The following is a 14,380-nucleotide window of genomic DNA, read 5'->3' as shown; positions in this document are numbered from 1 at the left end:
GGAAACAACACTAAAAGAAGGGTCACATCTTATAATTCAGTCAAGCATGGAAACTTTTTTATCTGTCAGTTTGAATCTCTTCCTTACATTGCAAGCAAGCCATCATCTTACCTCAAGCACAGAAGTGCTCTGAAATCCATCCCCACACCTAAGCCATGCATTGGAAATTGAAGTAGCAGCTACCGATGTCCTGACATTTGATTTTTTTAGCTGTAGGGGTGTCTCATCTGGGAAGGATGTGCATTCTGCATTCCAAAATCGCTTCCGCTAGGAGGAAAAAAACAAACCCCTTAAAAACATCAAGTGTGTACATGCAATTCTTTCCAGGTCAGCCCCTTTTTCCTGAATACTTACAAACATAAATTCCAATTTTTAATGAGACAGGGTGGGGGAGGGGGTCTTGAACACTTGCAACTATTTTATATGCAACATCATTTAATAATAATAATCCCAATGACATGGGTAAATTTAATCTTTGATAACTGCATTACTTTCTGTTGATCTAAGTTGCATTTGTAGTATCTGTTAGCTGTCCAATGAGGCTGAAAATATTATCCTAACCAGAAACAGCTCAGTAAAATGCATTTTAACTAAAAAATTCCTTCAAAATCACAATGTTAATTGGAACATACATCCTCAGCCAGGCTGGTCAATCAAGACTATAATATACACTCAGAACTAAAAAATAGATGCAAAAGCAAAGTGTCTGGCAGCTTTTGTCTTTTTTGCAGCTTATAATCCGTATGTTTCCTCCAGATCTTTGAATGCTTGTAGGAAGCAATATATAGTTCCGCCCCTACAGTCAGCCTGTATGGTGAGACAACTAAGTAAAATAAATTTGCAATTTCCTCTGATGGCAACTGACCTTACTAAGAACCTATTTGAAATTTGCTGAGGGTATTTAGACTGCAAAGTGGCTACTATGAGAGGTCATTATCACCAAAGTCAAACTGTCCCCATATTTACTCCCACAGATTTTTTTGTTTTTTGAATGACAAGAAGTACAACCTTGAATGTGCCATGGTATTAAATTAAGAGTCAAAGCACAATTGTAAGGACATGATAATGAGTAAAGAGGCTATGGCAGTTTAAACAAGAAAGGTTACAATTATTACACAAACAGAATTGAAATCCTTCTTTCCTCCAAGTAATGACACTGTCCCAATCCTCCATTTTCAGAATGTTCATGTGTGAACTTCTACATTGCACTATCCTCTTGGCAAGTACTTCTGGCTCTGCACAGACTATGGAAACATTAATAACCGAAACAAGTTAAGGCCAATTTTCAGGTTCTGGGGCAAAACATCACAGCAATGTCTCAGTCTGTTCATCTACGTTCTCTTTACTTCCCTGTCCCCCAAAGCTGCTATCCCCTAAAAGAATGTGACAGGCGACAGCTAGCATGGGGCAGAACTGTGCCAGGGAGTGGGGTAAGAGTTAACAGTACAGCCAAGTGTGTACCATTGCTCAAACCCATGCCCTGCTTCTAGCTGGTTTATTAGTAAGAGACATAGCAAAAGGGCCTGTCTGTTCAAGTTTCATTTGAGATTACTCATAAAAATCCAGATAACAATGAGACACATATATAATGCTGTGCTATTTGTAATCTCATTAGAGATTACATAGGAATACCTAGTTATTAATTTGAGTGAAGAGTAAAACCCTTTATTACCTGGCAGAAAGCAGAAGGATACAACTCTATACATTTTTTTATAATTAGACCCAAGTCATTTTTACTCTTTGCAAAAAAAAAAAAAAAAAAAAAAAAAAAAAAGTTATTCGTCCATTTGTTTTTTCAAGTGCTGGAAGCCTTGCTTACATTTATGTTCTTGTAGCTTCTAAAAGGTTTTTGTAAGATGCATTTTGCAGACAAAAGCTTACAGTACATGGGAAAACAAAATGCTCAAAATGTTCATTTAAGCTTTATTTCTTAAATGGCACATTCTAGTTTTGAAGAACACATATCTGTGCCAACAAGACCACTATGACTTGCTCACAAGTTTACAATAAACTGCTTTCGATGGTCAATTAAGAGCAGAGACAGTCACAAACAAATCAAAAATCCACACACAAATGCATTCACGAAGAGTTACATAAAACAAGCTTCATAATATATTTCTATTGTTAAGAGGCCTAATAAACATAGAACTAGACAATTATTGTGTGTTCTGTTAAGCTTCTCATCCACGTTATCCTTAAACTCAGAAAATCCCTTCGACACAGAATCCCTCTGCTTCTCTATACTGTGCAGTACCAATGGAAGTTTAAAGAAAAAAAAAAAAAAGCACAGAGGCAGAGGAGGAATAGCAGAACATGGCAGCTGTAATACTGCCAGTGTTTAACAACTGACAAGATTTGGGAAGGAATTGCTGTATAAAAATGGGCAGGATAAAAACTAATGTATTAACCCCCTCTCCCTAGCTAAGAAGAGTTCAGGTGCATACAGAAAGAGTAAGTCTTCAAATAGACAAACTAAAAAAAGCTAGTATGAATGGAATAAGTAGTTTTTTCTATGCTTAGATGGTTTATGTCATTATGCTCATCTTTAGATGGTTACAGTAAACCTAAACTCTTTTTGAAGGTTCAAACCTAATTAACAAATACTAAGATATAGATTATCCTACCCAGTGTAGAATCTTGCTCCTCATTAGTGCAACATGAAGTGGTACTGGAAGTTACTTTTAAAAGCTGGGAATATTCCCTTCAGTGGTCATCAGATAGTCACGACTGTGATAGGCAAAAAATAGTTTTAATAGTTAATGACTGTTAACAACAGAAGAGTGTTATTTAATCCTCCATTTCCTCAGCCTGAGTAAAAGCGAGAGCTGAGTAGATTTCAGAGCAGTACTACAGGGATGCGTCCCAATGTGTTTTTGCATTACAGATGAGGCGGCCTAATGACAACCACAGACTGGAGTCCCACTCCACTCCGCATTGCTCCCCCTCTCCCTTACTACTTCATTGCACTTGGTACTCATGGGACCCTGTGCAGAGTTGGTGACGGAGAATTAAACTGGCAGAAAACTCACCTTGCTTGGGAAGAAGTGTTAGTTACTTACAGCTGGAACAGAAAGAATACAGGGACCAGTGGGACCAGTCTAGCAGCTGGGTGACATGGTGTCAGCTCAGTTACAGCCTGAAGAATTGTCAGTACTGCCAGCTCTTAATAATTACCTTGCCACATGTCATGGTATACAGATAGGAAAATCTTAGTGTTTCTGTTACCACCAAGCAGCGATTTATAGCCATCATAGTCACTGAGAAACACTGAAAACAGTTCCTAAAGCCCCAGAACTAGAAAGCAGAGAAATACTACCTCTATGTAAGATTTTCTTCAACTATCACAAATTTCAGGCAAATACTACTGGGGGAGGAGAGAGGAGAAAGACTTAACTCATGATTTCTGACGTTGACAGCAATGACTTACAGATCTGTGCCTTTAATGCAGATATCTTTCCACCATTTTCCACATCTTACTCCACTTCAAAAACAACAACAAACCCAAAACAAAAGCACCCTAAAGACAACTCCACCCCCAACTACTTGACAATTTAAATCTCTCTAAAGAAATATCTGATGTGAATTCTGGAAATCAGACCTACAGCCTCACCTCATAGTTACTGAGGCAGGAGTCTGTGGTAGTAGCACTGCATGCGTGTACACACACACACGGAACAATTTTTTAAAGAAAAGCATGCTGTATAAAAAGTATATCATTTTAACATGCATAAAGCCATATTTATCTGTACATGTAAACCTGAAGCACATAAATGTATTCTAATTAAAAAGCTGTAATTCAACATTCCATGCAAAGGAAAAGAGTTACAGATAAACAAAGACAGAGGACATGCAATTCCTCATGAGAAAAGATCTCCAGAATACAATGACACCCAAGGATAACCTCGGGTTACCCAGGATTAAGACCACAACCAGAAGAATAGGGGGCAGATACAGTGACCACATTTTCTACACAAAACTAGTATCGCTGTACTTCAAATTACAAACGCATGATATTTTGAAGGGAGGCCGCCTCTGACACAATGTGGCCATGGGACCCAGGAGTGGGCAAAAGAGCTGCGTGAGCGCGCATGGGGAGAAGCCCTGCAGGGGCCTCACCTCGCCCGAGAGCTGCATCTCAGCCCGGGCCCTGGCCCTGGGTCCTGCCTGGGCTGCGCGCCAGCCAGGCCACCGACCTCGCTCGGCCTGGGCTTTCCGGCCTCACCGCAGATCTGCCCCATCGCAACAGGCCTGACTGCCAGCCACCAGGCTGGGGCTGACCCTGGGTACTGCCACCAGACCCGTTTGGCTCTTCTCCTTTGGGCACTGGGGGACTGTGCACTGGACTGCCCTCGCCAGCCCCCTCGGCTCCCCTTCCTCTGCGGGGCAGCCAGCCCCGCTGCTGCCTCACGCTGCAGCACAAGGATCTAGTTTCCTAGGACCTCTGCTGCAGGAATACGTCAGTTAGCTCACAGAAATTGAAAGTTTTAATGGCTCTTCACTTCCGTTCTAGCCTGCTTCAAGGCAACAAAGAAACTAATATTTAAAAGAACTAGCTTCTCTCAATAATAAATATTTATAACAAAGCTAATCCCAAGGACATGCTGTTCCCAAAGACATGCAGTGACAACAGTGAGTTCTCTTAATCTTGATTCACAAGGTTAATAGTAGTCTTTTTCCTCTGGCATAAAAACAGGACACACCAAAAATATCTTGTGTAATTTATTAATGCTATAAATTAAGTGCCTAGAAACAAGATATCTGGTATTTCTTAAAAACACACTGAATCTGGCTCAAAAGAGCTAGATCATGTAGACTTGGTGTTCCTCATAAAGAAAAAATATTTATTACAAAACAAAAAGCTATGCAAAAAACCTTGTGGATTATGTAGAATGTCTGAAGATAAAATGTGACCCCTGAAATCTTGAATTAAAAAGAGGGAGACTACAATGGCTAACTTATGTAGAAATCATCTGCTGACCTCTATTTAGAAAGTATTGCATTTTGCCTTTGGAGCAACTCCTCCTAATAGAGTGAAAAAAAATTCCTGTTGTTGGTGTCAGTGAAAGGAGGATCAAGTCCCCCATGCAAAACACATGGAACGTAATCCTTTGGCCCTTATTCCTTCAATTATCTCCAGAGAGATAAAGCATAAGTCACCTACATTTGGGGTGGGGGGTAGTGAGGAAAAAGGAAACATGGGTTGAAAATTCAATAAATGCATAATGATTATACACTGGACTCAAAGTATAAGGTGAGCTCAGGGGGTTAGTTTTGACTTATAAACACACAGGCCTATCTAGAACATCTCCACTCAACCAGTCCACACGTTGTTACTCATGCCAAATATTTGTTAACCAGAAGCACCCTCAATAAAGTCCTTGGACCATACGTTCAAAGACTACTCACTGCACAGCCCTGTACACTCCGGATGATCCCACTTCCTTGGGGCTGTTCCGAAAACCATGGAATTAACCCCAAGAAAGCATTTACCAATACATTTTCTACTTCAGATGCAAGCAGCACTTTTTAGACACTTTAACCTTCTTTAACACATACAGAGCAGCATAAGTGTAAGAACAAAAATAATAACAAAATGCTTCACTGCATAAACCCCTTCTGCTACTGACATGCAAAACCTTCTAGAAGGGAGTCATGTCACTTAAGCATTACTAGAAAGCATTTAAATACTATTGTCATATTCTTCCCTAACACAGAGCAGATCAAACAGCAAAGTGCTGAAAACTTCAGCTCTAGTTTCCAGAGATGCGTTTTTTGTTGTTTTTTTTTTTTTTTGGGGGGGGTTGTTTTGTTTTGTTTTTTAACTTTTGAAGGGAACAATTGCAAAAAAAGCATATGGCAAGATCAATCAGACACTCTGACCAACAGTCATTCTCATCTTTCACCTCTGTTCACATAGACTTCAAAACAAAGTAACTACTCAAAGTAAAATAAATGAGCCCTAGGCTTTAAAAAGACCAATTTTAAAACAGCACGAAACTAAATTTTCACAACAGGTGTCTCGTTTTCAGTAAAACTCAGTGTTCATATTACCGAGCTCCTGAAAGTGTAGTCACTGCTTTCAGTGCCTGGATAGAATGCAAATTTTTGTGTCTTTCAAATCCTTAAACATCCTTGCATTTCTGACTCAAGCAAGAATTTAAGTAAAGGCTGCAGAATTAAAACTGTAGTCTGCGTTTACTCAAACCAAGACCCATTTTTTATTCCTATGAAAACAGGCATATATATTTTCCAGAGACTATTCACATGAATACCAGATCCTAACTGAGAAGGAATGTCATCAAGCTGCAATCATTTGTAAAAAAAATTCTGAACTGTATAACCATGATCACAATGACCTGACCTACCTCTTAATGACTGTCAGCATGGTGTTTAAAAAAAAAAAAAAAAAAAAGTATTTTGAAAAAAAACTTTTTAAAATCACTGTTGATGTATGAGACTGACAGCTTTAAATCACAGCTTTAAAAAGTTTTTTTTTATATTTAGCGCTCAATGAAAAGCTATTTTCATTCACTGATTTATATTTATATATATATATATAATATTACCTTTTCAACATCGTTTTTTTAACCTACACGTTTATTTAAGTAACTGGGTAACGTAATACATGCTTACATTGAGGAAAAACACCTCATGGAACAGGAATACTTTTGAAATTCACTTTTCATTCATGAATGATGTCAAACTGTAGTTAGAGAGAAATCTGGATTCTATCAAAATGGTCAAAACAGAAGTATTTTAGAAAAGCTTTTACAAGATTGAATTACTCAAAATATTTAGGATACCTAACAAAAACTTAAGGTATGTTTTGTTTTTAAAATAGTTGAATTAATAGAGCAGTCATTGAGTGGAGAGGATGGCTGTCTTCTTACTTGATCAGTATAGCTTTGATGGATACAGTAAGGAGAAACATTATCTTTGTTTTCAGAAGAAACTATTACTATCAAAAACTGTAGTTACATTGCAAAAAGATCTGGTTCGCCCTCAACACAGCAGAATTTTTCACTAGCAGGGTCAATAACTTGAAAACTTTTAGAAGAAAATATGCTTAGTGTCAGTATTTCTATGTAATCTAAGTGAATTGTAACAGGTTATTTTAAGCATCTTGACATTTTAATTTTAGAACAATACATTTAAAATGTATTTATATTTAAAATTGATGGTGGGAGGAATATTCACACCACTTTGATGCACATGGTAAATAAAAAAATAAAATGTTTTAGAATCTAAATCTGCCATTTGAACTCTATTTGCATTTATATAGCAAACAACAATGAGGCTCTTAGTCCGTCTAAAGCCTTTCAGCAGTACCTTTATACCAGCATAAGCACTATTAATCAGACAGAAACAGCATCCTGCTTACTATCCTGGAAGTATCATCAAATGCACCAAGCAAAGTACCTAAGTGAGAAGATAGAAAACAGTTGATGAAATGCCTCTTTCTACTCCCACTCCTGTGTCCCTTCAATACCCAAAGAAAATAAGCTTTGCTTTCAAAAGAAAGCAAAATATTAAACCTAGCAATTTGGACAAAAGTCTCTTTTCTTCTTGTAGCTTATCTTTACACACACGTTTCTGAGCGTCACCTAATAAAAAAAGCTCAAAGTAACTACAATTTTTGCTCACTAGAGCTGTGCTTCCATTGTGCAACTATGAACAAAAGGTCAATTTAACGCAATTATAGCACAATCCAAACTATCATGAACTGGGTAGAAGTTTTCTTATCTGTCTCCTCTTCCAGTGTGGTGGGCTGTCTCTATTTACCTTGTACATAATTCCTACATACTAGTCTTGCTTTTGAAAAGGTCGTTAAAACCCCTTTTCCGGTAGTTTTAAGGACCTCAAGTGTAGGCCTAGAGACACCGGGTAACAGTTAGGCATTTATGCGGGGGGATCATTTCACAGGGATCACTTGCACACAGGTTTCACTCATAGGGTCCGAGCCACATTTTGCCTTGTTAATACACAGAAGAACAAGCAGCCTCGGGACTAGCCTAGAGAACGCGTTTCTAACGCTGTTTAGCTTTAGAAGTCGTATTACCAAAAGAGAGGGTTAAACTGCGTTATCGCATCCTCTCCCAGGAAGCACTTCTTATGTGAGCCTGCGATCGGGGGCTTTTTGCACCACCCCTCCCGGCTCGGCGGGAAGGAAAGCCGCCACCGGCTCCTCCCCCGCCAGCACCCGCGCCTGGCGCCGAGCCCGAGGCACCGTCACGGCGCTCGCAGCCGCGGGGCCGGCGGCCGCCGCCGCGCCGGGAACTGCCCGGGAGCGCAGGCGGGCCGCGGGGCCGCCGCGCAGCGCGCCGCAGGGGCCCCGCCGGGCGGCTCTCCGCCAGCCGCCGCGCAGCCCCCAGCGAGGCCGCGGCGGCCGTTACGCCGCAGCGCGGGCCCGACCCCCGCGGCAGCCCCCCCCGCGGCGGCGCGCGCGCCCCCCCCACCGCCGCCTCGCGCGCGCACACGCGGGTACCTTCCTACTGGGCATCTCCCCCCGACAAGGCGGCCACGTCCCTCGTCACGTGGCAGGGGAGTCCCGAGAGGAGGGGCAACGGGGGAACCCCCAGCCCGCTCCTCGCATGCCCCCTCCCTTTCCAGCTTTGGCGCCGCGGAAGCCTCGGCGCCTGATTGGGCGGTCGTGGCGGAGTACGGGTGACGTGTAGGGAAGGCGGATGTTTCCGAGGGGAGAGGGGGTCGAAAGCGGGGTTGCTAAGGGCCTGCCCGGCGCGGGGCATGTGTGCATGCGCCCTGCGGGGCTGCGGGGGCTGTTAGCAGCTGCGCCGGTTGGTGGCCTTGCTGCCCGCCCTGCCCGTGAGGGCTCGGGCCGCGGCGCGTCTCCGCCGCCTCACGCGGAGGGGGCGCGGGAAAGCAGGCGGCGAGGGGGGAGAGCGCTGGGCACCGGGGCCCTGGGGAAGCCCGAGTCGCCTTTTCACTCGTGTTGGCTCTGCGCGAGCAGGCGGCCTTGGGCTGAGGGGCGGCGCCCGGGAAGGGCGGAGAGCTCGTGTCAGTAACGGGTTCGTGGTGGAAGACGCTTCCTCAGCCTGGGTTTGGTCTCCGCGTCCTTCACGAGAGCCGGATTCACTCAGAAGCAAATCTCGGAAGAGCTGAGTTTTGCTGCTTAACACCGCAAGGAAATAAACAAAGCAACTGCTATCTAAGCACTGGCTAAATAGCTAGGCAAGTAATATCTAAACACAAAGCAAGATGCTATATGAAAAATACATTTTCAGTTAAGCCATTGATTTAAGATTTTTAACTCCCTAAACTAAAGATAAACGAGCAGATAGATTTACAGGAAAAAGTCTCATCAGTGTTAAGATGTACGGGCTTAAAATTGCTTTGTGAATTGAACTTTTCTTCCAGAAAACAGTTAATTGCAACTTACTGAAGGGAAAAACATTTTTTATAATGCAAATAGAAGCATTGGCAGAAAAGGGATATTTGGGTTATTTTTTTATTGTATATCAAACTTTCAGTGTGCCCTTGAGAAGGCCACTTAGGCTGTCAGTGCTGCTCTTAAGAAGCAGTAAGATAATAAACAGTCTTTGCAAATAGAGGTAATTGTATCTTGTATCTCATAACTCAATTAACTAGAATTTCTAAAGCACACACATTTTGATGGAAGGCACTATACGACTGCAATTTTTATTATTAAACCCTAATTACATATATCTATGTCTATAGTTTACATTTTGTATTTTTTCCAAGGCACCCTGTGGCCAATACCCACCTCGCATTCCCTTTATAAAACTACCACTAATTAAAATGGATTTTGCAATGAGAGCAGAGCCAGAAACATCATCATCCAAAGCTCATGCTGCCTTTGATTGTTTTGTAAAAACAGAGTTAAAAGCACTCTGTTCTCATCCTTCCAGAACTTAGCAGTATTTCTTCTCCAATTATTAGATTCACAAATTAATTCTATTATATATCATCAAAGTGGTTTTCTTTGATATTTGAAGAAATATGTTACTGTATTATTCCACTAAATAGGTTACATTAGAGCTAAATCACTTTTTGTCAGAAAGCAACCCTATGTATTATAAATTAAAATAGAAATGTGATTGTTTTTAAATTAATGTTTCTGTGGAGAAAGAATAATCTGTGCCTAGCTTCTTCACAAGAGCTTAAGAAACTGTATAATACCAGTACATTTTTCTTCAAGTTCATTAAAAATCTTTGTGGGTTATGCTTGTGGATGACATAATTAACATTTTTAGCTACATCATTTTTGAAGAAAAAAATTTCACATCTGCAAGCGCATCTGTATTCTTGCTGGCTTAAAGGACAGTTTGAGTCTGCTATTTTATTTGATATACTGATTCACTATGTTTGAGTCTGCTATTTTATTTGATATACTGATTCACTATGTGTGTGCTCAGGATCAAAGTTGCCACTGCTCAAGGAATATTACGAAATAGTACACATTTTGTATTTTAACTGCATTATAGTTCTATGAAAAATGTTAAATTCCTGTTAACAATAAAACTGACTGTCTTTTGTGAAGTTCATAAAGAAAAGCATTTATTTATCTGTGATGCTCTTGATTACACAGATAATATTTCTCAATCCATATGTAGAAAGAACTCTCAAAGAAACAAAATGTAGTTTATACAAATTAATCAAAAGATGAGGAAGCTTAAATTAGTGAAGCTTGAAGAATTTGTTTCCATTGACTGAATATATTTGTCTTTCATTCTGACGTGAGTTTATGGATTAATTTCCTCTTGTGAAACATTAAGTTACAGCTTTAAAAGTTTTCCAGTGAATAAAACCTAGTAAGAACAATGTCAAATTCAAATCTAGAGATTTTGGGTTGGGTCATTTCCTTAGTAAAGTCTAAAAAGTCACAAACATCCCAGCCACTTAATCGCAATGAAGTAGAGGAGAAAAAACTGATTAAGGATTTACTGATTAAAGATCTGAGAATGTGCCCTTCAATGTCAGTTTGATATTTATGAATTAACAGGCAATAGATGATCCCAAGGCCTAGGCTAGTTCACCCAGTCTAGGGGGCCAAAATAACATTTTGTTCTGCAGCCTGCATTACATTCTGATGATTACCAGCTTTCGAAGGTTTCCTAGGGAACAACATGACAAAGTTCAGACTCTTTAATCCCAAAGGTGTGATGTCAGTTCCACAATAAATAAAACTGGACTATTCCACAACATGATATATGGCTTTGCTGAGTGAAGGTACAGACATGGCAAAAACCACTTGGGGGATGCCAGGTTTCAGTGAAGCAAATGGAGTAAACTTTATACATTCATGGGAATTAAAAGTTAATGTCTGATCATTTGAAAATCAAAAGCAAAAATAACTTTTAAATGAATCAGCATATCCACAAGGAATCTGTAAACAAGTCTTCTTGCCCTCAAGTCACAAAGCTACAACATGCAAGAGATCCATCCTAGGGTTGCTCCACACCTGACCAGCAGAGGGTGGTTTTGTACAGGGTAGAGGCCTTGTTAGCATATATGGTATTTCTGTTATCTCGGCATCACACCGCCAGACACCGTGCACTATTTTATAATGGCTGACATTTTTATATCTTTTCCTGCAATTTCTTTGTGTTCTGTGCTAAAAAAGAAATATAAGTAAAGAAATTTTCTACAGACAGTTAAACCTGGGATCCATATTGCCTCTCTTATATAAGATATCTCTAGTTTAACAAGATAAATGCAATTAAAATAAGTTTTTCAAAGCTAAAACTGAACATCTATCATGAAAGTAATCTGTTTAGGCTGTAACTAGCAAAAAAATACATCCGTGTATTCTGAGCTGGAAAAAAATGGCACTTTTTTCACTTCAATCTTAATGCCAGTTTACTCACACTAGAGCTCTTCCTGTTCATTTAATTCAGCAACATTTTAAAATTATTGAAATAGTGATAACACTGCACTATATAAATTTGAGTTAATCTGAAACTGAATTTCCTCTCTTAGGTCAAATATTAATACTACTTTAGCATAATCACTTTTATCTTTTTTTTATGGTGTGCCCTCGCCTTGAGCACTTTGCAAAAACTTTTCTTGAAAAACACTTAAGATAATACCATGCACAAGGAAGAATAATATGTCGAAAAGTTTATGGGGACTGCCAACTGTCTACAGTCAAGAAGATCTTGTTAGTTTGAAAGTGAAAAGTTGATCTTCAGCTTCACTTAAAGCCACCATATCTATACTTATAGGTTACATCTATACCGCTAAAGGAAAAAGGGCTGAGTGGCATGGACTCACTTGCATCCATACTGCTTAAGGCTCGTTGCTCTCTAGCAGACTGAGGAGAGCTGGCTGGAGTAATCCAAAGCGGGGCTGGGAACAAGGTAAATGTGTAAGCAGTGCAGTCAGTTGGGTCCCACGTGCCACAGGCTTTCCCACCAGCTACATCTATACTAGTGAACTAAATGGAGCAAGGTAACAGGCTTGAGTACTGTCCTATGACTGTCCTTACTGTTCAGCTGTCAGCGGGCTCCCTGGCCTAGTTTAGGCCCATGCTAGCTGGCGCATTCCCAAGCAATGCCCCTGGCACTGTTTAGGAGATGGCCCAAGCCAGGACTTGTTCTCAGTAGGCAGTATGGATGAGGCCACTTTGACTTGGAAGGAGAAAAGAGATTTATTATATGGTCACAAGATGTACCATGCCACTTGCCTTACAAGGCAGAGAATGGGCTCAAACCTGTTTTATTTATTAGTATAGTATTACCTGATTTTTTGTTCTAAGAATACTTCTTTCATCACCATGGCAATATGGAGAATACCTCTGAGGAGCTGTGATCTGCAGCAGGCAATGGATGCAGATGAAACAAGAGTTAAGCTGTGGTGTTTAAATAGTCCTCTGTGTGGTAAGTACCCTGGGCTCATCTCAGGAGTGGCTACCTTAAAATTCCAAAGTTTGCAGTAATGCAGCTACGAACCAAAAGGTACAGCCATTGCCACTCCCTAGGCTTCCCCAAACCGAGACCCTACTTTTTCCTGTTGCTGGTTCTATCTTCTTTAAATACATCCCTTCACCACATCATAGTGCTTACTTTGTGAGCCTACCTTTCTCTCAGTGTAAGGTCTGTTCACTGCTATGAATCACAGTCTGGAACAAGGAAGAGTTGCCTGGCTCAGGAGCAAGTTAGCATGCATTGGTGTGGAATAACTTGCTGTTGTGCAAGACAACTGCTCATTTTATTTCTACACATATTCTTTTCAGAACAAATGACTTTTCCTTTCCAGATGGCAATTGGACAGCCATCCCCAGAAACCTCACACAAACTGCATCTTCTTCTGGGAACAGAGTAGCCTATATCTGCCCAGAATCACCTGTCACTTTGCTGTAGGGTTGTACCCAGACACGTCCAGCACAGCCTATGATACTCAGCGTTCCTTGTCCTTCAGCTGTGTGATTCTCTACACCATATTATCCATGTCTGCTAAGCAGCTCCAGGATCACAGAGGGTCCAAACACAGAGTGAAGGAATCAGACCTGCTCCTATGGCTAGGTCACACTTCACATATCTGCATAATCCAACATACTTCACTGACGAGTGCCCCAGAGGAAGAGAAAAGCTGTAACAGTGCTGCATATGGAGGCACACCTTCTCCTGAAATGGTCCCAAGAAAGCAGTGCACACTGGAACGCAGCCTAAAGCAGTGGTCACTGCCCCTGCCTGAGACCCAGTGCACCGGAGATACACTAGAAAACAGGCAAAAGAGAGGACTCGGTACACACTGGTTGCTCATCACACTTCCATTGCAACCTCTTATGGCTAACAAACCATAATCCGGTTACACTATTTGCCATTTTTTCCTATCATTTGTTTTCTAAACACTACCTGTGAATTCAGTTCATTATCAATGAAGCAAGTTTCTAAGCATTAGGACCATATTCTGAAACTCACAAACTGGTCTTCAAATACTTTTGTTGATCTAACAAAAATAGCTCTTATTTAACTGATTAAACAAAATTGGAGGTCACCTTTAAGATGCCTTGGTGAACTCTCAGTACATGTCCGTCTTCATGGAGCATACCTCTGACCATGGGCAAACTGTGAAACTGCAAACAGACAACTGGCTCGGGAACTGATACAGCAATTTTTGAGGACAGATGTGTTCATTTTCTAGCATGCAGTACAAATACTAGATTAAACAGCCTTGAGTTATAAATGAGGTTAGCAAATCAAGAAAAGTTTATGGGAAGCCTGAAATTTAAACTGAGCATCTAGCCTGACTCCAGTGATCCTAGAACAGCTTTCTGCTTTTGCAGCATAGGCATCCTGAATGTCAAGAGATCCCTGATTTAGCTGCTTTTGTGTCTCAGGCACAGTTTTTACCTGTTTGTATCATGATATTTTTCTTTTGCAAGACCTCATGGTAATGC

At 40.7% G+C, this 14,380-nt stretch overlaps 1 protein-coding gene across 7 annotated transcripts in view; it reads right to left on the bottom strand.

The window, feature by feature from the left end:
• SPIDR (scaffold protein involved in DNA repair) overlaps positions 1 to 8,570 on the bottom strand; it is a 216,169-nt gene extending 207,599 nt beyond the window's left edge. For 6 of the 7 annotated variants that reach the window (XM_067290440.1, XM_067290438.1, XM_067290439.1 and 3 more), the window contains exons 1-2: positions 2,625 to 2,705; positions 112 to 267 (exon numbers count right to left, since the gene is read on the bottom strand). In XM_067290440.1, the coding sequence (XP_067146541.1) occupies positions 112 to 267; positions 2,625 to 2,648 (180 nt within the window). In that variant the 5' untranslated portion in view covers positions 2,649 to 2,705. Of the gene's footprint in view, positions 1 to 111; positions 268 to 2,624; positions 2,706 to 8,485 lie in introns of those variants that run through there. The other variant, XM_067290441.1, reaches the window with a different exon arrangement.
• Positions 8,571 to 14,380: the final 5,810 nt, after the last annotated feature.

The sequence above is a fragment of the Apteryx mantelli genome, chromosome 2, assembly GCF_036417845.1.
Source record: "Apteryx mantelli isolate bAptMan1 chromosome 2, bAptMan1.hap1, whole genome shotgun sequence".
NCBI lineage: Eukaryota > Metazoa > Chordata > Aves > Apterygiformes > Apterygidae > Apteryx > Apteryx mantelli.
The sequence above is the reverse complement of the archived record's forward strand: the minus strand, read 5'-3'. Positions and strand labels throughout refer to the sequence as shown.